Genomic DNA, 26,982 nt, shown 5'->3' with positions numbered 1-26,982 from the left:
ACATTGGAGCAACAACTTGCTCAGCTATCACGAAGTTCCTGCATTTAATTTATTTTTTAATTGCTCTCGTGTGTTGTAAGCCAAGAAGGAAAATTTAAAAAAATTATACAAAAGGGTGCTGGTCACACTTGCGTGCAAAAAAAACCCCTGCCTTTAAATAAAGCGCGTAACTGAGACAGGATACATTAGGCTTTCAGAAAATTTGCTTAATACTGTCAAAACTCCAGTTTGCATAGTTTGTTAAATTACAGTAGGCAATCCCTTTTCAGTAAGAGAATGGAAAAGCAGCAAAAGAGCATTCAAAGTGCTGAAAAGCATTTATACTCTTTATGTTACTCTATTCCTTAGTTGCAACTTCAGCTCTTCCCCTCCAAAGGTCTCCCCTCTCTCCACGCTGATGAAATACTGGAACAGAGCAAGACAAAACTCATGGTGCTACAGGCTGGTTCTACAGACTGGTGGGGCTTGGCTCATGCTGCAGCCACCAATAGCGGGTCTGCTGGAGATGGGTTTCCCTTCCGTAGAAGGGAAAGTGAGCTATAACGATTATTATGGACTGACAGACACAGTCACACAACTCTCACAGCCTTTGGTTCATCTGCAGTAGCAACTGCCTCCACCTTTCTCTTCCTGTAGGCATCAACAAAAAATGCCATCCACCTCTCTGATATATCCTCCATACCTACCCACCCAACTTCTTCCCTCTACATCAATTTATTTAAAATAAAAATGAGGGGGAGAGCCAACCGCTTTCTGGGTCTGTATCTCAGTGGTACGTCATTACACCAGATTACATTAATCTTCTCCCATCTTCCCTGCTTGCTCTGGATCAACTGATCATACTGTTTTTCCTTGAGTACCACAAAAGGTGTTTTGAAAGATTCAAGACACTAGAGTTTGCTTAACCTTTAAGTCAGGCTGCAGAGTCTCATTCACAGGCATTCATGGCCCCTCACTAAAATAAAAAAATAAAAATAAAAATAATCTCTTCTCAGCCCCTGGGGAATTGAGGTTTATTTCCCAGAATCTCAAACATAAGCCTCATCTACTCATAAAATCCAGACACTGAGCAGCAAAGATGGAATTAGAGTAGCAAAGACCACAGGTAGCTACTGATTAATGCGTGGAACCAGGAAGCAGACCCTGTAATTACGTGCCACTCTTCTTCTGTGCTTTATTTTTCCAGTAAATAAAACAGGCAGATATTGCTTCTATCCCATTTCCTCTATCACTTCTTCAAAAACTGCTGCCTTTAGAGCTGTTGGTGCACATATTCACACAAACATCACCTCACCTAGCAGAGCAGATTGTTTAGTAAAGAAATATACACATGCATTTTGAAAACAGGATTTTATTGGAAGCATAGCAAAACCATCTGAAATCTTATTTAGGAAAGGCACTTCAGACTTTGTCCCTTTTCTTTTTAGCTTTGGGTTCTTGGAACAGCTGAGATAGTTCCATTTCTTCGACTTCCTCACAATGCTTTCTTTTCTTTTTCTTTGACTTTTTATGGTCACTTTGGTAACCACTGGAGTCACTGGTAGGCAGTACAGGTTCCTGTTCTTCTTGCTTATGCTTTTTCTTCTTCTTCTTCTTCTTGCTTTTATCATCACATAATCCATTAACAGCATCAACACTTTGCTCTTCTGCATTTTCCATTCCAGCGTTATCCGTCTCACCTAGAGGCTCCCCTGTGACATTGTCCCCCCCAGAGTCGTTCAAGCCATTTCCTTGGTGGTCAAGCTTTTGAATTTCATCTCCATTTGTACTGTCAGTAACGGTCACAGACTGTTTGGGCCGCATGCTGTAAAGAAATATACAGAATAAGCCGAAGTAGAGACATCTAAGCGCACCTCACCCAGTGAACGTCAGAATTTGCTAAAACACAGCATTTACAGCAAGTAAATAAAAGATAAGCATTTGCTAAAAAACCACAACAAATGGAGAACATGATACTGTAGTTACAGGCAATCATAAAGCCAGCTTAATACTTTGATGGCAACTTCTATTACATGACTAGCTTCCTTCTTACCACGCAATCAATATTCTCTTCCAAATCTTAGCCTAAATTTCTTCCCTAAAATGCTGTACAGCCCATTTTGATATTTCCACTTTTCTTGTACTCCTTCATCCATGAATTCATAGTTACACATTATGTAGTAAAGCTTTTTTTTTTTTTTTAAGTTATTCACAAACATGCACAGCCTGTTCAATCATACATGAGACACACTGTGGGTTTTACCAAGCAAATGGCTTCCAAAAGTCTATACACTTAAAACAAAGGTGATGCCAGAAAAGTCAAAAAGCGAAGAAGAAAAAAAAAAAACCCAAACAAAAATTAAAAAATCCAGCAGATACCTTGCAACTGAGAGCGCTGGAGAAAATGTCCAGGAAGACAAATATGGAAAGAATGCAGTTAAAAACCATGGAGGAGGAGATGTCCCCAGAGGCACCAAGGACAAAATCATTATGTTTCATTGTAAGTTCACTGAAACAATCCAGAACATCCTTCCAGATTAAAAAAAGAAAAACCAAACAAAAATATTATGATTTTGTCAGTAGTAGGACAGTGTGTGTGTCTTCATTTTTTTCATTTTCATTTGTGTTTTCATTTGAAAAGCGTATGCACGCTCATGAACACAGCTACTGAAGACATTTGGGAGTGCTGTTTGGAATATATATTATTTATGCAATCAAGAGTTCATAGCTCAGCACACTCAAGATTTTTAAAACTCAAAAAAATCTAATTTTATTTTTCCAGAGAAAACTTCTATGCAAGTCCTTAGCACTAGAAAGTTTAGTTTAAGATAATACAGGCTATATATAGATGTGGGCTTGTATAAAAATAAGAAAGCTTAAAAACTAAGATGTTAATTCAAATCATTTAGCTTGTAATAAACCCATTAAAACAGTTAAAAATATTCTCTAGTAGGGCACAATACCTGCTCTTAGTGAGTCCTCCTCGAATGAAGAACACCCCAGCTGCATCAGAATCCAAGTGCAATACTTGAAATTTCAGTTCATCCCCTATTTTTAACCCCAGCTCTTGCCACTGTACAATCGACATTTGTTCGGGCTTAGGGATAGAAGCATTGAAGCATCCATGTATCAGGCAGCCAATATGACTAGGGGCCACTTTATTAATTATACCCTGAAACAGAAAAGGAATGTCATACAAAGCTCCAGTAAAGATCACCCCTTCAAATGCATACATGATATATATTTAGTTTCCTATATGGACACTTTTCAACAAGACATTATTTGCACAAGTTAAAAACTCAGTTTATCTAGCAAACAAGCTAACTCTTCTTCACTAAAATCAAAGCTGTTCCTACATACTCTCCATACAATTCCTCCCAAAATAGAAACGATCCTGTATCGGGCAAGAGAAAGAAAGTCAAAACATGGGATTTGGCCACAGTGAGTACCTGAATAGAATCATAGAATCGTCTAGGTTGGAAGAGACCCTTGGGATCATCGAGTCCAACCATCTACCCTACTCTTACAAAGTTCTCCCCTATACTAAAACATAAGCTGCTTTGCTTTTCCTTCCAGCTGTTGAGGCAGATAGAACAGGTAACTCTTTCCTCACAGAGTTGACAGCCATCAACTTTGCTTTAAAGCATTTTCAAGTCTGATTTACTTGCCTAAAATGGCCTTCATGCTGGAACAGCACTACTGAGCAGCTAAAAATAGAGATGACACATTAAAAGCATTTAAGTATTCCATTCAGTGGGTTTCTGACACATTTGCACGCCAAATGTTATTCACCTTTGTTTTCCCCAAGGCTGAATGAAAGCCTGAATGAAAGACAGGGAGGGTTTTTCCATTCTCTTCCTAGCATGGGGACACATCCATTTCACAATCACAATTAGAAAGACACAGGTAACGCTGCAAAAGGTATGGCCCAACAGCACATGGAAGCCATTTCTCAACTTATTTTTCCCCCAAGTACTGAAGCAAGGGTGTTAACAAGCTTAAAGCTGTTCTGTGAGCCACACATCCCGTTTTACTGAAAGGCGGGCTTCAACGCGATGTGCTGCCTCTTGTACTTGAAGGAAATAAACTCGTGAGAACATCCTAAACATTCCTGCCACTATTAAATAAGAACAAACACACCTATTTGAGAATTATCTGGTCTTCAGAAAGAAGCATTGGTATAAATGATATACAAAATTATGACACAGTATTTAATAATATATAAACCTTATGAGCCAAAAATTTATTTAATATTTAGTCTAACAAATATAGGGACAGATAATACAGATAGATGAAAATAAAAACTATTAGTACAAACTGCTAATAAAGTACTGTAAACTACTCATATGTGAATAAACTACTAATATAAACTAAACTAAACTAAAACTCCACCTAAATGCCAGACCTGTGCTGACGACAGAGATAAGCCAAGTTGTGATCACTTAATTAAAAAAGAAACGCCCCATGAGACGTCAACGTCAACTACCTACCACCAGTTTCTTCCCTTTTTTGGGGCTGAAGATGACGAAGTCCGCCTCGATGTTTAGGTGGATGAACCCTTGGTCGTCGTAAATGTCCCCGAGCTCGCCCACCACTTTGATGTTGTCGTAAGCCACCGGCACACCCTGAAGGCTGGAAGGGGAAGGGGAAGGAGGGCGGAGGGGGGGGAGGACACCGTTAGCTCTTAGGCCCGAGACAACCACCACCGAGCCGGGGGGGGGGCGGCGGGCCCAGGTGGCGGCGTGGAGCCCCGAGCCGGGCCGCCGAGCCGAGCCCCCCGCTCCCCGGCCGCACCTTTCCGAGTAGCGCAGGAGCTCGGCGTCCAGCTGGGCGCGGATGCCGCTGCGCTTGCGGCCCAGGTAGCGCGGAGCCAGGGCGACGTGCCGGCGGTGCGGCGCCACCACCAGGCAGGAGTAGCGCCGCCCCACCAGGCCGCGGGCCACGGCGAATGAAGGGATGGCGGCGGCGGGCAGCGCCGGGGCGAGCGGCGGCGGCTCTCCAGCCACGGCCATGCTGCGGGCGGCGGAAGCAGTCCCGGTGCACGCCACGGCGCCTTGTGATGGCGTCACGCAGGGCAGGAGCGCGGAGTGGTGGGGTCCCGGCCACGGGAAGTGACGCACTTCCGAGTAGCGGGGGGAGGTGGGGAAGTGGGGCTCGCCGTGTGGCCCGGTTGTGACAGGGCCGCGGTGCTGGGTCTCCCGGGCAGGTGGCGGGCCCGGGGGAGGCGGGGAAGCCGCCCCGAGCAACTGCGGCGGTTGTTTCGGTGTCAGAGGGCCCCGGGGCTTGTGGGTGTCCAGGGTCGCGGCCCCCCAGGCTCCTGCCGGCCACCAGTGCTACAGCCCCGGGCCGGTGGGGTGGCCTGTGGCAACACCTGGAAGCAGGGGTTTGTCTTCCCAGCTCGTCTGTACGGCCTCAGGCGCACCTTTTACTGCCTCTTCAGATTACACCTCTGTGATCGGCATCACTTATTCTCTCTTTTCAAATGATTTTGTGTCCAAGGACCGCCTCCCCCCACCCCGCCTCACGGGGGTTCAGTTACTCCATAAACCTAACTCAAATGTTTGGTAGTGTAGACATAAGACTGTTGTGATGTCGTTATAAATTTAAGTTGAACATACGATGATTCAGACAAAAGACATCAAATTACCTTAAATGCTCTTCTTCATATATGGCAGTTCCAAGTGCAAAATTTGTTTTCTCTTACTGGGGCCTAGGTCTAATTTGTGCATATAATGAGCAATTTCTTAACACTTATTAACCACATACTAAAAGAAGGAGAAGAAAGAGAAAACTTAACAAAATCATAAAAAGGGATGCAGGTGAACTGTACACTCCAATTATTTAGTTCCATCTAAACATGAGGAGGACCTTCTTTGAGGGTGGCAGAGCACTGGATGAGGCTGCCCAGAGAGGTGGTGGGAGTCTCCTTCTCTGGACACATTCAAAACTCACCTGGACACGTTCCTGTGCAACCTGCTCTGGGTGACCCTGCTTTGGCAGGGGGGTTGGAGTAGATGATCTCCAGAGGTCCCTTCCAACCCCGTATCATTCTGTCGTTCTGTAATTCTGTGACCTACAAAGTGAGACACAGGAATAGCAAAAAAAAAAAAAGCTTGTTTTCCTGTTGTAACAAATGGAACTTGTGGCTGATGAGTGAAGACTTTGTCCAGGAAAGTCAGTCAGGCTTTATATAAGCACAGAGTTGCACAGTGTTGCTTGAAGAATTAATTTTAACCTGATTTAACTGAACTGGTGCAAAACATTGAAAAATTATTTTTGCTTGGATTTAAATCTCATATCGGCTTGTTCTCGTATCGGCTCGGCTTGTTTTAGTAAATATACACTGTCAAGCTGATTGAATCCACATGGGGAGTTATAAAAATAATTTTTTGATATATCAATTCTATTAAAAGTGTTAACATTTCTTTACATTGTGGAGGCTTCAGAAACACTGTTGTTCTATGAAAACAAGCCTTACATCAGATGACAGAAATCCTTGAACTCCCTATAAAACGTTAAGTGATGCAAAAGCCTTTGAAACTACTCAAATACTATATCAGCAGGTTTTCTTTGCCTGAATGCGCTGTGAAGACAGGGCCTTGTTAGTTTTCACAGGTAAAGCAAACAGTATCATTTGCAGTGCTTTACTCAAGCTAAGTTGGATTAGTGTGAAAGAACTGACATAATGGCTTTCAGATGTCAGACTGAACTTGCTAAATTGAAAGAGAAAATGTCTAGAACTACTGTAATCTGCATTCTCTCGTGGCTTTAATCCTCCAAGGTATTTTACGTCGAAATTAATTGTATGGTTTATACTCTCAGCTTTTATGGAAAAAATATCTGTACTTTTTATTTCATCTCTTCAGATCATATTTAATCCTTGCAATGTGCTTTCAATCTTGGTTAAAGACCTCATACAACAACTGCATCCACTTCTATTTCTAAATGAAATATACATTTTATAACTCTTATTTATGAGTGGATTTAGTTTGCAGTGAGAACATATAATGCACCAAGGCTTACACTCAACTTTATCCGGAATAATAAAAAACTAGCTCTGCTCCTTAAATAAAAACTCTGGACAAGATGGAAAGGCAGCTTGAACGAAAATGTGGGCTTTTGTCTTTCCCCCTGTAGGCAGGTTGGACAAGATGGTGCCAGAAGGGTTTCCCCCCTCTGCTCCTGCAGGAGTCGGGGATTATCCCCATGGACTTCTGTCCCCAGAAAAGTCCTTACTCTTGCGTGCCGTACCCCGGAGCACGCAGCATGTCTCCTCTCTGGCAGCCTACGCAAAGTCTCACTCTGACAGGCTGCAAAAATTTTTTTTGCTTTGTGTCAGGCACTGTAAACTGAAAACCCGCAGCAAAATAATAACATCTTAAAACCTAGAGATACTGTATGGGGCCTACAGAGGACTGGGCTACACCCTGAACTGTGTGGACAAGGCCAGTAGTCTTCAAAGAGGGTGGTGTTTTAGCATCCGCTCTGTCACTTGGCCTGGAAGCCAATAAACCCAACTCATAAACTAAATCCACTTGGCCTGGAAGCCAAGAGTCGCTCCCCAAGGCAGATGGTGCTGTGGTCACGTGTAGATATGTTAGTTGAGATCAGGTCTGCACTTTCTAGTTGAATCTCCATTTATCCCTGGTACTGTGCCTTGGTTTTCATTGCAAAGTGCTCTTGGGTCTTCCAGATCTCCTTTCAGGCTAAAGTAACCTGGAGAATGAACTGAGAACTTTGTAGAGTAGGGTAGATGGTTGGACTCGATGATCCCAAGAGTCTCTTCCAACCTAGACGATTCTATGATTCTGATTCTGTAAATCCTAATGGCCACTAAGTGTATGGGGTCAGGCCAGAGCTAATTCAAAATAGTCCTCTTGAAACTCTTTTTGTGTAGATACCTGATCCCAACACTAGCTTTTTTTTTTTCTCTGTGAGTCCACACCTGCCGGGTCACACTGCTTGCTGATGCAACACAGCCTGTCTCAACCAAAAGCAGCATTGTCTTGCGGTCTCCTAGAGACTTCAGACCTACCGTATGACTTGGGCTTTCATTACCTGATTGTAAAAGGTGTCCTGACAAAAGAGAGGGATCTCAATCCAGCTGCCACCTCGCCCTGTCACAGTTCAGTTCTTAAAACCACCTGGACCGTAACATTTAAATCCTGATATCCTCACATGCATTTCTAGTCTTCTTTTTTCTTCCCTAGTTGTATATCTTCTTTTCACTTCTCGATGTTAGCTTTCAGTTTAAAAACAGTCTGTCTCAGCTGACTTTTTAGCAGCACTGACTGCAGTGAGCCTGTGTCCAAAGAGGCAGCTAAAATCAATGTCTAAAACAGCACAGCGTTGGTGTGTTTGCCAAGTCTCACAGTGGCTGATAAAACTCTGCTGAGCCTGTTTTCGTCTAGCGGTCAGGTTGCCAGTAACAATCAGGACCAAAAATAAAAGCTGCATTTTCAATCACTGCTGTTCTTTTCCTTTCTGTTTTATCTGTGTTTGTCTTGTTTTCTCTTTATGGAAAGGAGGCCAGCCTCCAGTCAGGAGACTCATTAACAGCCACATATCCAGCACCTCTCAGCTGATCTTTGCTTTTATTCCCATATGGTCATTGCCATCTTCAATCCAGGTTTCTGAATTGACATCGTATGTTGGGTAGAAGCCTTGTCCAACTGCCCATTCATGCTCTTTTGTGGCAGTTGCAGCTCATTCATTCAGAGGGCAGCCTCCATCCAGCATTAAAATCCTGGAAATGTTAGCTGCCATGGAATGTACTCCATCTCGTGCAGAGTGGAAGGGTGCCTGTGGCACTTTGCTGGAGTAGAAGATACACCCCCTCTTAGGGCCATGTGCTACCAGGACTTAGCGCATTTTGAAATTGAATCCATTCCAGGTTCCTCATCACACAACTCGTGCTCTATAAAAAAAGAGAAATGAAGAAATGCCTCACAGTTACAAAGAAAGGGTGGAGAAAACTCATGCTCAGGTTATTTTTTTTCAAATATTTTAGCCACGTTTTTCAGATGATATCATAAAAACCTACAGTATTTTTAATGGCAAATGTTGCTGTGGTACTTAGAATGAAGAATCAGTACTCAAACTCTCAGTTCTGTTTGAAGTTGCATTGTATGGCTTCAATATCTTTGACCCTCATCCCAAATAGAGACTAATCCTAGGATGTTTGGCCAGTGAGAATTAAGCATCTAAATTACATATAGGGTCTCAACACGTGGCCCTAAATATGGAAGTCTGTTGGGCTAGTTTTTTAAAGTGTTTTTGAGAGAGCCACCATTCAACACACAAAATCAGTCAATGTTAAGGGGTAAGGTAAAGTTACAATAGTTACAGGAGTAAAAACTCATTTGTCTGGAAATATGAGAGGAATTAAGTTATTATTCTCAGGCAAAAATCTAATTTGAGCAAATAAGGGATGATAAGGTGAATACTGTTTTTTCTCTAAGAAAGGCATTGACCAAAGAAGGTAGATTCTCCTGTCAGTACGTTGGGCATCTCTGTATTATTGGGTTTGTACATAATGAAAAGGTACCAAATACTGCTGAAAATCCACCAGATGGCACACTAAAGCCTTGATACTGAAAAGTGCCGTCATCCAAGAGAAGGATAGTAACTGCATGGCAGGCTGAAAATTTAAAGTGCCTATGCAGACTGTGATGTGTAGGTCAATCTTTAATAGCTAGGAAATTACTTAAAGAAACATTAAGGGGAAGAAATGCGATAAGACAGGGATTATGTTAATTTTTTTGCAGCTAATAATTTGTCTTGATTTGTAGTGACATTTATGATTATTGTGGTTTAACCCCAGCTGGGAACTAAGCACCACAGCACCACTCGCTCACTCTGCCCTGGTGGGATGGGGGAGAGAATCAGGAGGGAAAAGTGAGAAAACCCATGGGCTGAGATAAAGACAGTTTTATAGGTAAAGCCAAAGCCATACATACAGGCAAAGCAAAACAAGGAATTCATTCACTGCTTCCCATGGGCAGGCAGCTGTTCAGCCATCTCCAGGAGTGCAGGGCTCCATCACATGGAACGGTTACTTGGGAAGACAAATGTCGTAACTCCAAACGTCCCCCTCTTCCTTCTTCTTCCCCCAGCTTTGTATTGCTGAGCATGATGCCACATGGTATGGAATATCCCTTTGGTCGGTTGGGGTCAGCTGTCCCAACTGTGTCCCCAGCCAACTTCTTGTGCACCCCCAGCCTGCTCGCTAGTGGAGTGGGGTGAGAAGCAGAAAAGGCTTTGACTCTGTGTAAGTCCTGCTCAGCAATAAGGAAAAAATCCCTGTATTATCAATGCTGTTTCCATCAGAAATCAAAAATGTAGCCCCATACTAGCTACTATGAAGAAAATTAACTCTATCCCAGCCAAGACCAGCACAATGATGTCTGGGATGGACATCTCCTAGAAGTTGGGGACTGACTAGATTTGCCTTTGGGCCCTTGATTCTCCAAGTAGGTTGCTGCCTTCCAGGAAATGGCTGATATGGCTGGCCGTCAGTATTGCCAACATTGTGAATAACTCTTCTGGAGATAAAACATCTCATCTATAAATATATTACTGAGAGAAATGTGTCCAAGTAGCTTGGCCTTACATCTGTGGAAAAGAGAGAACAGCCTTCTGTGGCTGTGGTGCCCCTCTCCAGCTTTGCTGATGTTTGAAGGCATAGTTTCAATGATAGAGACATCATGACCTGTGGAGATCTGGCTGTTGATCTGATGCCGAGTCTCTCCTCCGTATTTCCAGGGAGTGGGTGAAGTGTGTTCAGATACTGGCTGAAAGTATAGCAAATAATGTGACAATGTGACTTTTCCCGTGCATACAAGAGGTGATGTTGCCACAGAAACAAGGGAGGGAAACAGCCTGTGCCAACAGAAAGAGCAGTAAGGCCTATCTACAGCATTATAAATATAAATTCTGACAAATTGTGCTAACAAATGAGATGGATGCACAGGTTGTAAATGGGGTAAGTGTGGTGTCTCAACAATCTGGCTGTGTTATTTTGCTGTTCATACTCTACGAGACTTCAAGCAACCGTTTACTCCAGCTCTTTTAAAATTGCAAGGAAAGATAGGAATTAAGGATCAACAGGGGATTGCCTCCAGAAAAGCCAGCTGTTATTAATTTTAAGAGTTGAAGATGTCTTTTTGCCATCCTGCTTTATGACTCCTGTACTTCTTCAAGATACTACAGAAGACAAAATAATACTAGTTCTCTGTCTTCTGTGTGTCCGTATCGTGTTAAATCATGTAAAGAATTGTGAAGACATTTATAATGAAATTAAGAACATTCAGACATTTATACCTATATCCTTGCTCAGACAAAACTCTAGAAATTATATAGTGTTTGCTGAGGCACAGAAATTTATAACTTACAGTGCCATTCCAAATTTTGCATCTCTTACCATAGGGGTTTTTTTAATGGAAAACTGTTAATCCTTCTGGCCTGGAGACCAGGTCCCTAACCTGAGGAGTTTGCCATTTAAGAGAGATCCAAAGTAACCACCCATTTGATCGAAAGATATTTGATTTTATCTGCTAGGCTGCTTTCAAACTAAAGCCCCAGTCCTGCAGTCTGATTTTTGCAAGTGAGTTTCAGGAGGGTTGACACTTGAGAAGCGTTAAAAACAAGGGCAAGGAATTCAGTTATGTGGATATTTGTTTTCTGTTCAACTACAGACTTTAACAGGTAGATTATCACCTGTATTTATGGTAACATATTATTCTGCTTTCTTTTGTCTGTATTTTCTTCTGCAGTTAGAAGTATATGCTTTTCTATTGAAAGACTGGAAAAACGAAGCCTTTACCCCAAGTGTAATGGAAATGGAAAATGGAGAGACAAGTCTTTTTTGAGGTTCAAAAACGTGACCAGTTTTTGTTTTGTGACTATATAGTTTTGTTTTGGATCAAATATGGACTTGTTGGAATATCATTGAAAAAGTCCTCATTGTATTTCCAGCCTACAAGAATGAGAAAAAATACTTCAAATCTGATGGGAATTTTGTTCTCATATTGTAAACCAAAGAGGCTGAGTAAGCATCATAACATTTGGCTGTTTATTCTGTTTATTCTCCCCAAATACTGGGATTCCTGTTCCAGGAATATCCTTTGTTAACTGAAAGACAATATTTTAATTATTTTGAATTAGTATATGATATATAAAGATCTGCCTAAATTATGAAGAAATTCTTCCTCAATCTCTGCTTGGAGGTGAGCATTAAAAAAAATGTCATCGGTGGAAAACAATTCCAGATTTATTATTTTTCTGCTGCCCTTCTTAGGCAGTGTATACAACTTCAGAAAATCTGTAATGTCATTGATTTTCTTAGAAGAGCTGAGCCTTTGACTATCAATAGCAGCATTATCTACCTTCAGGCAAATAAAGGATAGTAGTCATTATTCTGAGTGGATACTGAAGAGCTCCATGTCACCATTTGCATCTGAGCAGAGCAGCTCCAGGTACTGAAGCAAATGCACCCGTAGTAATTTAGATAATCTCCAATGTACTGTGCCTATAGTAGCTCTTACCTTGTAAACTATTTCAGTGTCCCTCACCTCTAAGTGATTCAGTCCTAGGTATCTCTTTGTGCCTGAATGATATCTCTGAATGATAGGGCTTAAGAACAGACCTAGGATAATTTTTAGGCAATTGTCAGGTTGTCCTAGTTTAAAGAGAGAATTTTCTGTTCTCTCTTAACTTCCTGCTGAGTTCATGGTTTAGTTTGGCAGCTCACAGGGTTCTCATTGAACTGATTCAACTAGTTACCATCACATCCATCCACCCACATGCAAAAATCCCAAGATAACGTAAGTCATGGTTATAGTAAAAAAAAAAAAAAAAAATCAAAACAAAAAACACAACAAACAAGCCAGCCACCCAACAACCAAAGCAAAACAAAACAGGAGAATCAGGGATTCTTCCGTGAGAGTCATGACAAAAGTACAATTTTAGTGTTCCCTAGACTGGTGAAAGTAGTAAAAAAATAAATGCAGCGTGGACAAAATGCTGCTCTCATTTCAGATTCTCTTTCACTTACCCAAATCCCTTAAGAGCATGAGAAATTTCTGAAGTGCAGCATTGTCCTTTATGTAAATTTAAATGTGACATTAATCACAAGGTTCTCATCGTTATTTTTACCATCACCATCTTCCTGGAAGCAAATGAGATGCAATAGTCAAATCCCAAGATACATGTTAGTCTTCACTCAAGCAAATTTCAACTGAAGCCAAAGGAATTAGTCTGAGTAAAGACCAGTGCGACGTGCTTGCTCCATTGTAGAGGTACCTCAGTGTGTCCCTCAACGTCACACCCATTCTCCAAGGCAAAGGTGTCTGTCTGATAGAAGTGTAGCCCTTAGTTGCCATCTGGACCATGCGGTGCTCTGCGTTTCCACTCCTGCCCAACATGCGGTATCCTGCCAGCTCTGCCAGTACCAACTCACACACAGCACAGGCATTTACTTACCCACCAAGTAGCTAGAGAAGAAGTCCCTTGTGTGTGATGGAGGGAAGGTGTAATGCCTGCGGTGCTGCCGTTTGCTCTAGAGGTGGACCCCTTGAGCTGACCTATATTAATGCATATAGCCAGCAATTATTCATGTCATTTTAAAACACACAGAAGACAAGAAATTTGAATGGCATCTTCATGAAACAATGGCAACTTGGAAAAGTGTGTAGTTACTAACGTCATATAGAGTAATAAAATATTATGATGCAGTGGATCTGCTTCTCTTTGGGCCTTAGAAATCTACAGAGGGATCTGAAGACTTAAGAATATATTATGAGAGTACATCTCTTCTGTATGTGAGTAATAGAATCATAGAATAGTTCAGGTTGGAAGGGACCTTAAAGATCATCGAGTTCCAACCCCCCTGCCATGGGCAGGGACACCTCCCACTAGACCAGGTTGCTCAGAGCCCCATCCAGCCTGGTCTTGAGAATAACCTACTTTGTCTCTAGTTCTTGTTTCTGCATAATACAGTGGAACTCTTTTCAAGTGTTTGTTGGACCTATTCAAAAAATACCAACTTGACTCTGAATGGAGAGAACTCTTTTTCTGTTTCATTGTGAAAAGAGATGTAAAGGCTCTGTAAACTGAAGTGTCTTGACTTAAAGCCAAGACTGAGTTTTTACTTTGATTTCAGTATGTTCTGGATGGGGCCTTTAGAAATGGTTTCTGCCCCTGCTACAGGGGATTAACATGGCAGCAATCTTTGAGCACTCTGGCTAGTAAGACACAGACAGTTGAGTCCCACTTAGCCAGGTTTGCCTCATCAGTAAATATGGTTAATGAAATATTACTAATATCTTCAGTGCGTAAAGGACATACACTGCTGTGCCATATTTGACGCAGAGAAGTGATAGTACAATGGCTATATAATGGAGAGGCTGAGAGAGTTGGGCTTGTTTGGTCTGGAGAAGAGAAGGCCAAGAGGGGAATTAATTGGCTCTCTTCAACAACCTAATGTTTAGTTATGGAGAAGATGGACCTGTAGACTTCCTGGCAGTGCACAGTGAAAGAATGAGAGGTAGTGGGTGCACATTGTAGCAGGGAAAATTCTTGCTAGATACGAGGAAAGGTTTCTTTACAGTTAGGGTGATCACACACTAGAACAGGTTGCCTGGAGAAGCTGTGGGATCTCTGTTCTTTGAAATACTAAAAAAATGCTTTGGACCAGATGGCCTCCGAAGGTCCCATCTGACTTGAATTATTCTATGAGTCTAGATTAAATGACAGCTTCATTACAGAAAAATAAGTATTTGGCAGTGACACAAACAGGGCCATGGCAGTCTTTTAAATCAGAGTTCATACTAATAAAAGCTGAGGAAAGCAGAACAGATAGAACTGTGCCCTGCAGCAGCCCTCAATCTGCTGCCTCAGTCCTGTGGTCTGAGACATATTTATACATCAACATTTATACATTTACAAGGCAGACATCAGCAGAAGCATTCTAGATGCCTCAGGGAGTGCTTAGAAAGTACTCTCTAGTTGCAAGCTGAGACAGTATAGGATACACATTAATATACTCCTCCTGCTCTTGGGACAAATAGAGACCATCGCTCCATTGTGTCAATTTGTCATGGACAGAGACTTCTCCAGAGACCCTGGTGGTTGTAAGTTGTATTCCAGGTGTGGTCTCACCAGTTGTGAGTAGAAGGGAAGGATCATCTCCCTCAACCTGCTGGCAATATGTTGTCTGCTGTAGCCGAGGATACCATTTTCCACCTTTGCAGCAAGGGCATATTGCTGGCTCATGTTCAACATGGTGTCCGCCAGGACCACCAGGTCATCTTTTACCAAGCTGCTTTCCAGCTGGGTGGCCCCCAGCATGTACTGGAGCATGGGATTGTTTCTCCACAGATGCATGACTTTGCACTTCTCTGTGTTGAACTTCATGAGGTTCCTGTCAGCCCATTTCTCACAACCGTCAAGGTCCCTCTGGATGGCAGCACAACCCTGTGGCACATCAGCCACCCCTCCTCCTCTTGTGTTATCTGCAAACTTGCTGAGGTTACAGTGTGCCCCATCATCCAGATCATTAATTAAGATGTTCAACAGGATGCCATTGCTCGGCTAAATAGATGTTAAACAGTAATGCCACTGTGGTTGTTATCCATAAAATATCAACCACCTTTCACCAAAAATTGCAACACTGCAGTTGCTGAGTTCTGTAGTATTCATCTCAACTTGAATCAGGAAATAAATGTCCTAGATGCCCCTCTGTGGTTACTCTTGGTTCACTGACATTTAATTAATGACGTTTGTTGTACTGCTGCTCAGCAGATATTTCGGATTGCGTAGTATATGGTGGATGAGGCAAAGCGTAACTAACATGTTTACTCAGCACAACAGCAGGGTATTACATGGGCGTACTTCGCAAATTGAAATAGGCCTTCTCAAAGTACTCTGTCCTCCAAAAATAACGTGACCCTCCAATTGCAACTCTCATCACTGCTCAGTATTCTGACATTGCTGATATTTGCTAATGATCAGGTGCTGAAAGAAATTCGGAAATATCACATTGCGAGGCTCCAGTTGGACAACATTCTAAATCTCAGCTCTTCAACACTTAGGCACACAAATCACTTTGCTCTGAAAATGGACTTCAGTGAAACCACTTGTGCTGGCTGATAAACACACGCCAAAGGCTTGGCAAGGGCTGGACGCTTAGGTGGAGTCCACAGGCAATGTAGCTGCCCAGGCTAGGCTGGCCTTTGACAAAAAGGGCAATTCAGTAAGAATTTGAATTAGGAGTTTAAATTATTCTCTCACCAGTGAACCAGTCTCCTGGGCTCATCCAACACTCTGCAGTCTCCCCACAGAAGTTTGGAGGACAGGAGTCTAGACCAGGGCAGCTGGGCACAGAGCAGTCATTTTAACTGCTTGTGCTTAATGCTGATCTGGCATATAATATACAGATCCCATATTCCCCTTATATATTCTTATAAGTCTTGTAAGACATATAAATGAGAACTTTTATTGAAATCAGTGTAGCCTCTCACAGAATGTTTCTTCATTGCATGCATTTTTGTGTATTAGATATATGTGAAAGATGAGAGACATGAGTGGGAAGCTGAAATGCTAAGTGTATTTATTTATATAAGTTTATATTTGGAGCTTAGTGAGCTAATAGTGAAAGAATTTAAAGAACACATATACATTTTAAGGAGGAATTTGAATCTACAGACAGCTTGATTGAATTGTGCAATTAGAATAATTTGCACTTACCACATAGACATTATCCATGATTTATACTTTGTAAACATCTATATTAGTGTGTTTTGCATGGCTTTAAGAGTATTTGCTTTTGTTTTCTTTAATTAAATTAATTTCTTGTAAATATCTCCAGCTATTTGTGATACTTGTGAGTACTCCTATCAACAAAGGAACTCAAATATGCTGAAAGAAAATTATCTGATTTCCTGAAATACATCAGTTAAACATGCAGCTTAGCTGTTTGAGTATTCTATCAGCAAAATCAACTAAAAAGCATTCCTCTTGGGGCTGGCTACTATTATTATGGCATTATTTGAGATTAGTAAGAAGCTCATGGTGTGTGATTTCCATTTTTATTTTTTATTTGTCACTACTGGTTAGGTTAATAAGCAGCTAAAGGGTATAATAGTCCTGTTGAACTGGTGAGGCAGAGCACGCTGGAACTTCATTCTGGTAGAGATAAGAAGCCATATGTTACTGCTGTTCAAACACTTCTTTTTGCTGTTGCCATAAAGAGTTTCTCAAACACCTAACACTCTAGAAATACAATAAGTTTTTCTTTTAAAATTATGATCATGTAAATGGTGGTTTCCTATACCATTTTTGTAAGCCTAACTTTGTGTTTATGTTGAAATGTGTGTACGTGTGTCTGTAAGGCATGCTGCCTAGTAGTTAAAGTTAAAATTAGATGTTTGGTTCATTCAGTTGGCCCTGTTAATGACTGCCAAGGGAGCAAGGGCACTGTCCCACAAAAAGGATCACATCCTATGAAAGACTTAAACAGCTAAAATGGGATTGAGAGGGATTTCCTCAGAAATTCCATTTTAATCCTGGGACAAAACTCAGTATGAGCTGTTCTGTGCTGCCTGAAGCTCAGCATGATGCACTGGGCTGACCTGCCCAACTTCATAAGGCTCCTTCTCAACCTCCATCCTAAACCTTGCTGAGACCCAACGTCTAAGAAGAACAGGTCTTGACAGCCCTAATCTGTGGCGTGTGATGAGAATACTTGTAAAATCTGTGGATGGTATCAGCTGTCTGCTCCCCCCAACACATTTGTAGTCTTTTTTTCGAATGGAGGTGGATGACAAGCCCTTATTTTATGCAGTGGCCAGAAGAGTGAGCCAGGGCTTTGATGCCCTTCCCAGCCAGAGGAGATGCAAACCTGCAGTATTAGGAGGTGCTTTAACAACCCAGCTGGATGGCTGAGAGAGGACAGGGAAAAAGATTGGGGTTGAAACTGAGCTGCCCTGCAGCTGCTGGAGAGGGAGGTGGCATTGGGTAATGCTGCTTTTTTTCAGTAGTCTGCTTCGGCTTTGCGGTTTGCTGAGGCAGCCATGGAGGAAAAAAAACCCCAACACCCAAACCTGAAATAAACGGTGCGACAAACTGACAGCAAAATTCAGGGCTTGTAGCTGACTCTCCTAATCAGTAGCTTCCAGAGCTGTGCTCCTCTGTGTGCAGTAAATTATGCATGCTTCGTTTGGACGGAAGAGGGCCTCCCAGCTTAACCTTTAGCGAGACATTTGGTGAACACTCCTGAGACATGGGGGTAGGAGCTGGAATGCAGTCAGGCTGAGCAAAGTGGGCTCTTGCTGTCGAGGTGCGATTCAAGAGGTAGAACCATGAAGTCCTCTCAAGGCAGACTGAGTTAAGTGCTCTGTTCCTTCACAGGTTCCTGATTTAAGGCAAAGATTCAGAGCTGTGGATCCCGAGAGGAGGAAGTATTTCCTTTGCAGGAGCAAAGCTCATCCCTTTCTCCCTGACTAGCCTTAAGAATATCTTAAGAAACTTTGGATATTCCGCTTTGAGAGTGAGGCACAGAAGATTTCAGGCTTGCAAGGCCTAGTTTACAGCTACCCAAAATGTTTATCAGAATCTAATCCCTTTTAAGCCTGTACTAGATTAATCAATGGGATTTAAGTTTACCTGACCTTAAATTATGCTTGGCCTCAGTTCGAGTCCATGTTACACTGTTTCCACTGGAGGCTAAGAAAACCCAGACTTGTTAACACACTGGGGATCACCAGCACAACCAAGCTGAAGCCAAACTCTAGAGAAGAGCGGTGTGAGGACATGGTGTGCTTTACTACACGCCCAACTTCTTCATGGCCAGATGAGCCAGGGGTGGTGTGAGAGCGTCCAGCCCGGTTCGCTCACAGGCAGCCAAGGATCAGCTCTTCCAAAGCAACGTGGCTGCAGTGGTGATGAACAGTGAGGGCCACAGGGTTCAGCACACTTAAACCCATGCTCAAGCCTGCTCCTAATCTCTTGCTGCTGACCTATCCAAAAATCCAACTAATCTGGGCTAAAACAGCACTGCGCTCATTCTCAGTGAGTGGCATCCGCTTCTGCAATCACTCCCCGTGCAATCAGTGGGGCTGTTCTTGTGGCAGTGTGTATTGGGGGGGTCAGTTGGAAAAATACACCTTTTTTTTCTCATTCTGTTTTCATTCTGTGTGTCGGAGCAGAAGGCAAGATGCTTATATCAGTGTTGCGCATCTTTGGACAGTTGCTTGCTAACAGGAGGAACTGAATGCTTGTTTTCACTACAACTATATTCTGATGAAACCTATGGGATATTCTGACATACAGTATAATTTTCCTGGCAAATCACTGCTACTATTTCATACATAGAGGGTATTTATTTATTTCCCTCTGCTGGACATGTATATTTGTAATTATGCCTAAGTTGATGCTTTATTTTGGATGAGTTGTCCTACACAGATTTATAAATTGAGACTAATTGAACTTCTTGGCTGTCACACACTTTTGGTAGGAAATATTGCACATGTTTATATGGAAAAGGATTTAAAGTTCTTATATTTATAAAGCAAGCATGAGCCTGCCAAGTTATGAAACTTTATTTGGAAATAAAGGTTCTACTTAAGTGTTCTTAAGACAGTAGTATAAACATTGGAAATGTAAATGCCAAAGATATGATTGTCGCCAAAGAAGGAGATTTAAAATTAGATTCTTAATTCCAAATAAATATGCTGTTTTGACAGAACCTCTTCTCTTTGCCAGTAAGCTGATGGGCATCTGTTATGTTTTCATTCCTTGACAGACCCAATGAATATTCTGGAAGTCCCCAGAATGTACATTTACTTGAAATCAAAAGTAAACCCTTCCAAACAAACCTTCAGAGTTCAAGCATGAACCTTTTTGGGGGTTAAGAGCAGTGCATTTGGAGGAACCATTAAAAAGAGTCATCTTAAAGACTTGCAAGTATTGCAGACTATAAATGTAGGTGCCGTGAGGGGTGAAGGACAGTGCAGGCGACCTCGGGGGACTGTTCAGGCAAGGCAGCAGTGATTGCATTGACTGATAGAAAAGGGCATTTTTCACTACTGGGTGCTGATGGAAATGTGGGGAGAAGGCAGTAGAAATCTCTTTGTTTGTCCTTTTACTTTTTCTTTTTTTTTTTTTTTTTGTGTGTCCAGTAAAACTGTACTTATTCATTTATTGTGATTGATCACTTCTGTGCCTTTCGTCTGCACAGCCAGTTGCTATTTTTGCAGAGTTCCAGGTGAAGCAGATTAAGGGCCTGATTCTCCCATTGACACCACTGCAAAGTTACTAGTCATTGGACTCATCTCAATGTTAGTCGTTCACAAAAGAATCCTTGTTTGAGACAGTTGTCCAGGTTTAACTTCAATCATAAGTCTTAGTCCCGATGCTCTCAGTGGAAGCAGTTCCTTAAACACATATTTATATATAGCCCTCAAAAGGGACATTAATTTAGTATTTGAGAAGTTGGGCCCCAAGGTACATGTGCAAACTACCCTTTGTTCATAAAGCATGAACAATTAATTGAAAATCTTTTTCATTATTTTTTATATGTGTGGGATTTTCAAACCAAATATTGAATGTAATACTGTACAGCATAGGGGAGTCCCAAACGTGTGACATAAAAGAATAAATTGAACACAAAAAAAATTTGTTAAAGAATGTAAAGATATATTAAACAAACCTACCTCATTTCCCCTCTCCCCCCCTGCCCCCCCCTTTTTTTTTTTTAACTGCCGGTAGATGTATGAGGTGCCAATACATCATTTAACCCTTTTCCTCAGAATTAGGTTTTTTTTCCAAATTTTCAAGTCATGCAACAGGGATGCAATCAGTTCCTTTGTGCCTACACAAAGCTCATCGCTGCAGCCATAGAATGACCACAGAGTTGAGAATGTTGCAACACTTTCTTGAATGGCAAATTGCAACAAATAAGTATTTATACATCCTTGAAGCTGTTTTGTTGGATGCTCATTCTGGCTGCATTACTTGCCAAGAGGCTGCCATGATCCAAGTCTGTAGCATAGACTCTGAAAAAGCTAACATATATCATAAGAGCGGGGAAAGAAAGGTCATTCCCTCTCGAGCAAGCCATTTAACATAAGGCAAACATCTTTCTTTTGACAGATGGAAACGTAATCTCCATCTTTGTTGCACAGTTGGCTTTGAAAGCTCAAGAGAGCAGAGCTCCCTGTGCAGAGCTAGGCATGGGTTTGAGGCTGAATAGGTGTGCCCGTGCCACACAATGCATTACTGTACATGATCTGTAATGTTCAGAGGCAATATATTCGTACGTGCATGGTTCTGTGATCCTAGGTGTATAGGCATCAGTGTTAGAGTAAACTTGCCAGCCTGAAAGAAATTCACACAAGAGATCTGTCTATTCATTGATTGAAATCAGGGAAGGAGACAGATTCTAAAACATAAAGAATTCCTTATTTTCCTCATTACTTCTAGGGGTAAAATAAATCATTTTTCTGAGAAGAAACTGGGGAAAGAAAACCAAGAGAGTACAAAATTTTATGCAATTTTAAAATCCTTGTAGTATAAAGATTAGTTCAAAGCAATCAGGGAAAGAGATTCTGTGATTCTGTGAGATGAGATGAGAACTCTTAGCCTGCTTGCTCTTGGTCCAATGTAACTTTGTTAAAGCGTGGGATGAATGGGTTAAATAATTAAAGATACTGTCATAATTTCTATGCACAGGAAAGAAAATATAAGTTCACATGGAAAAATTTGAAAGGGTTTAGAAAAAAAGTAAAATATATATATATACATTTGATGTCTGGAAATCTGCCGCACAGTGAGGGAATTTAAGAACCTCACCCAAGAGAAGGTTAAGACATGACTTGATCCCAGTTTCTCCCAGGCTCCTTAATTTAGCAGACAATAGTGTAGTGAGAGCCAGTACCTGAGAAATAAAGCAAAAAAATTCTTCATAGAAACAAATCACTTGGTTGGTATAAGGGAGGTAATAGAATACATCTTCTGAAGTCTTTAAATAAAGATCATATTTAATTCTAAAAATATATGTTGCTTACCCAGACGTTATGTGATTGATACAAGAATTGTCAGGTGAAGTATCATGTCTTGTGCTATACAGAAGCAAAAACTGGTTGTTCATAAGGTGCTTTCTAGTCTTAAAATCCATTCAGCATTCAAGTATTCTTAATGTTTGAATGTCTTAATTTAAAAAATTAACAGTTTTATTCATGGTTTTATACAATATTTTTAGTAAACGTAAAATAAAACCAAAATAATCCCTTGCATAAATACGATCATACAGAATTCCGTGCCTTTTGTAGTGTTAGATCCAGAACTCTTGGGCCATTTCAAGATCTCTGCTGCTGCCACCACAGTGTGGGTATCAATATTGACCTACTGTCCTTCATGTGTAATGGTTACCAAAGGAGCTGTGAAACACGTATTTTTCCAGGGTGCTACACAGTTAATAAATAGTCCTCAGAAAAATATTAGCTGTCAGCATTCCTGGAGTTTATGCCTGGATTTAGGGGGGAAGATGGCAAAGATACCAGTAAGTGTAGCAAACCACAGGAATTTAATGCTGTCAGTCTGGGTGTTTGGACTTCAGGGTTTAGATTTAGATCTGCTTTTTTTGCAGTCTCTCTGTGAAATGAATGCAGTGATCTGTGTTTGCTTTCCTTGGGCAGGGAAGGTAAGAATTTATTCAATACTAAAGACTTTAAAGGATACAGCTGTATTTTAAGAGAAGAGAAGAGATAAGGGAAGAAATAAGACATGACCTCCTAGCTTGAACCAGCATGAAGTGGGAGGGAGAGAAAAAAGCATTCACCTAATGATGTAGGAGAGGAGCTGCACAAGTTTGTGGTCCCAGTTACATCATTTGATTTGTCTCATACTAGCTACTAGTAATGGGATGTGAGAAAGAGGGCAGGAAATCCTAACGGCTCTTAGCTCCTTCTAAATCTATGTCTGCTTTCTTAAGGGTACAAAGAGAAGTTGTGTAGACTCATCTACCTGGCTTATATCAGTGGAATTATATGCAGCACCATGGTGACACTTTGCAGTTCAAAGCTTTTTCTTTCTGTGCTTGTGGTCCCTCTTCCTGCCTGCCTTCCTAGCATGCTACCATTGCACATTATGCCTGTTCATCAACACAGCTATTTTCATGGATGTAGGGTTATTTTTAATTAATGTACATGGTCAACCTGTACAACATGCCATAACTGTATATATTTTTAGAAGGACACGTTGCAGCTTATGGCAGGATTCAAACTGGATTTCAGAAGGGATCTCTGGGAAAAAAACACCTTGTACTGATTAGAAAGTAAAATTACAGTGATGTGGAGAACATTAAAATAACCTGCTGTGACTCAATGGTTAAAGGACATAAAAGATACCTTACAGCAAATCAAATGTAATGCAAGGGGAAAAAAAACAACCCAAATTGCCAATTCTGTATGTGCTCAGGGCTCATTTGAGGGAACACCAGAGCAATTGTGAGGATGTTCTGCAGAGTTTATTATTAGTTCCCTGGCAGAAGTAGATGTGTCTATCCCGTGTCTTCGATGTTTCTTTGACTACTTTGTAGAGAGGTTGCAAGAGAGACCTTGGTGCAGCCCTCTGGACTTTTTACTCCAAATCAAAGCTGCTTCTTTCTGAAGCAGAACAACATTTCCACAGCCAAACAAATCTCTCCAGACATGCAACTTTCTGCTGAAATTCTACCTACTGATTCATCCCACCCAGTTCACTCTTTTCCTTCAAAACACTGAATCACATTTTCATAACTGTATAATTAGGGGGAAAAAAAGGCCTTCCTGAACAAGCTTCCCAGGTTCACCCAGAGTTCCTCAGGCTGACAATATTAAATTAGGGTGAATTTAGCATCTTCACTGCAATCAAATTATGTTTTACCAAAACCATTTTTTATTTCTTTTTCCCTTGGAGATTGTGAGTCTGTCTGCCTAGCCCTTGTACAAGTTCTCAAAATATTCTTCAAAATCTGTCTCCAGATGCATGTATAACAACCTTGGGGAACTTGTTGGAGGTTTATAGTTGAGCTAAAGATGTCACTTTGATACAGGAAGGGAAAGCTAGCTAGAATCGTTCTAGGCAGAAAGATTATGCAGTAATAACTACAATTATATGGTAGTCTAATACCAATCTGCTTTTAGATAGATATTTCTAAGCCTTTTAATTATAAAAGGCTTCTTTTAACTCTTTAACCTGCGTGGGACTGGGATCTGAAAGGATTCAAAGTGGCTTTTACCATTATACTCTCTTTTCTCTGTATCTTCAAAATCACACTTTCAAGGAAAATTTTGGTATAAATATAATTATTTGTGATTATAGCTAACTGCATATGAATTTCCTACTGAATCTGACCTGCTCCACAGTCCTTCTTACCTCCCCAGACCATCTGAAGGGAAATTCCTATGTGCTAATGCAGCAAATATATATTGAAGATTGTGCAAGACAAAGATTTAAAACATATTATATGCACTTTTCTCCACAGTTTGCAATAAGAACTGTTGATTGTTGTAAATTCAAAACATGTGTGTGTGTCTCATAGGCTGAGGTTCTATGAAATGCCAAGCATAGCCTAAAATATAGCCTAAAATATTAAAACATACATTAAGGACTTACCAGCTAAATCTTACGCACAAAGTTCAATAAGTAACCCCCTTCAGGAAGAGTGTTTCTTGACCTAGTGAATAACAGCTGAATATCTCTGAGAGAATCTGAGCCAGCATCTGCTTTTACAGCAGGATGAATCAGAAATAACTGCGTCAAGGACAATACATGCTTCATCTTCTTTAGATTAAAATGAATTTTGGTGCCCAGCCTTCAAGCTATTTGTGCAGATATGTTGGCTGGTCACATTCTGAAAACTTACGGTTTTCATACAGTTGGGTAAGTGGAATGAGTGTCCTTTCAACTGTACCAGTAATGAAAACATACAGGAAATATTTCCATTACAGTTGAACTCTGTATGCAGTTGTGGGACAAAACTTCATTAAACAAAGTGAAACATTTCCTAGAATTTCCCTACCACATCCTTATATTATGGTAATTTACTTTGAATTTAAGAATTTTGATTCTCTTTGTATGTTTTGCTTTGTAGGAGCAGTTGTTTTCGTCACATTTGTTCCCAAGTCTTTTCACTGAATTTCACTGAATTTTTAGAGTTGGAAGGGACCATAAAGATCATCTAGTCCAACTCCCCTGCTGAAGCAGGATTGCCCAGAGCATGTTAGAGCATGTTTTTGATGTCAGATGAGGATGTTTTTGAATGTCAGCATTACATTTTCAAGGATTTTATGAATGCAGGGACCAGACAGTTTTCTGCACTTTACAGACTTGGCAGCAAAAGAAGAAAAAAATAACCGCACCAAACAATTGAATCTTTTGTTCTCTGGGGTCCAGATCTTTTCTCTCTTCCAGTACCCCCTGAAAAGCAGCAAAAGTGGTGTGGTTGTATTTGATAGGTTACAGTAAGGCTTCAAACATTGTGAGCTTAGAGAATGTATCCACCTTTCCTTTCCAAAGCATGAGAAAGTGGCTGTTGCACTGGACTACTATGTTGGATATAGAAGAATCACCCATTCCCCTGCTCCATCCCATACTATTACTACCATGCCGGGAAATAAAGTATTTGTGATAACTAAATGGATAGTGTTGTGGTGTGTTGTTTCATGTCATTCCTAAGCAGATTCTGAACTGCAATTACAAACCACTCTCTAGGATCCAAAGCTACTATTCCGTGTCCTGAAGTGTCCTGAAGTGTCACAAGATACCTCTGTACGAACCGTGATTTTACAATTGTACAGAGCTAATGAACCTCTGCCAGGTAGTCCTAAGGTAGATTTTTGAGCCTTTTTTTTGTTTTTTTCTTGCATTTCTTTTATAAGGCCCTTTGATACTCTGTGTACGGATGTAGTGAAGAGGGGAATCTTGTAGGGAATCTTGCAGAACCATTTCCTCTGGTTCTATGTCCACTATGGATTTCTTCAACTCTGCAGCCCATTTAGGTGCTAGTCCTGCCATTGACAGGTTGTGTCCAGAACTGCAGCAAAAGTGATTCTAGAAGGGGCAGAAGCCGAGGATGGATTTATCCCATGTTTCCCATTGCTGAGGAAGGGCAGCATCAAGCTGAAGAGGCAATGGCACCTATAAAGAGCCCAAACAAGCTGAAATGTAGTAGAGGGACAGTCTAAAGGCTGGTAGGATCAGGAAAGGGAGCACTTTCCTTGAGCAGAGATGATTTAACATCTAATTCTTTGCTATGACAGTATCTATATTCTTTATGAACTGGAACAGTCTCGTTAGCAATTACTAATGTACATAATACATAGTATATCAGGGGCTTAGAGAGGATTCAAAAGCCCTTTGAGACAGCAGATAAGTAAAGAGAAGCCTTATAAGGTGGACCAATTTTTAACTCACAAGCTTAATTTTCATGACGTTTAAGTAAGCACCTTAAATTACAGTGAAGATGTTTCCTATGTTGTAATTAGATGGGAAACTCTAGTTATAGACTTAGAAAATCTTAAAATAATTTAATTAAAGATTATTTTATACCATATAGATTCACCAAACAACTTAATATAATTTCTAGAGGTTTTTATAGCATGGCTTGAATAATAATAAGATTCTATTCACACTTGTCTGGGAACATGGTATAAATAACCAGTCATCAATAATGCTCACATCTCAAACTTATATTGAAGTGCTGGGCTTTACAATGCAGTCATAGACTCACTATGTAACATATGAGTGATTTTACATGAATATTTTATATAAATATTATGCTGGATGTGTTCTGTTACAGATTACATCTTCCATTTTTCATGACTGTATGAAACAGTAGGTCCTACAGTAACGTTTGCGGTCAGTTCAAGCTGCTGCCTTAACATACACACTGCTTTAGAATCATAGAATCGTTTTGGTTGGAAGAAGCCTTTAAGACTTTAAGATCATCAAGTCCAGCCGTTA

General features: G+C 40.9%; 1 protein-coding gene across 1 annotated transcript; it reads right to left on the bottom strand.

Moving 5' to 3' along the window:
• Positions 1-1,339: 1,339 nt before the first annotated feature.
• On the bottom strand, positions 1,340-5,032 carry POLR1F (RNA polymerase I subunit F). The gene is made up of 4 exons (XM_074150939.1): positions 4,774-5,032; positions 4,470-4,611; positions 2,943-3,151; positions 1,340-1,804 (listed from the first exon to the last, which is right to left on the bottom strand). Exons 1-4 carry the CDS (start codon positions 4,989-4,991, stop codon positions 1,402-1,404), a joined length of 972 nt encoding a protein of 323 aa, XP_074007040.1. The 5' UTR covers positions 4,992-5,032; the 3' UTR covers positions 1,340-1,401.
• Positions 5,033-26,982: the final 21,950 nt, after the last annotated feature.

The sequence above is a fragment of the Numenius arquata genome, chromosome 7, assembly GCF_964106895.1.
Source record: "Numenius arquata chromosome 7, bNumArq3.hap1.1, whole genome shotgun sequence".
Classification (NCBI taxonomy): domain Eukaryota; kingdom Metazoa; phylum Chordata; class Aves; order Charadriiformes; family Scolopacidae; genus Numenius; species Numenius arquata.
This window is presented reverse-complemented; position numbering and strand designations above follow the sequence as displayed.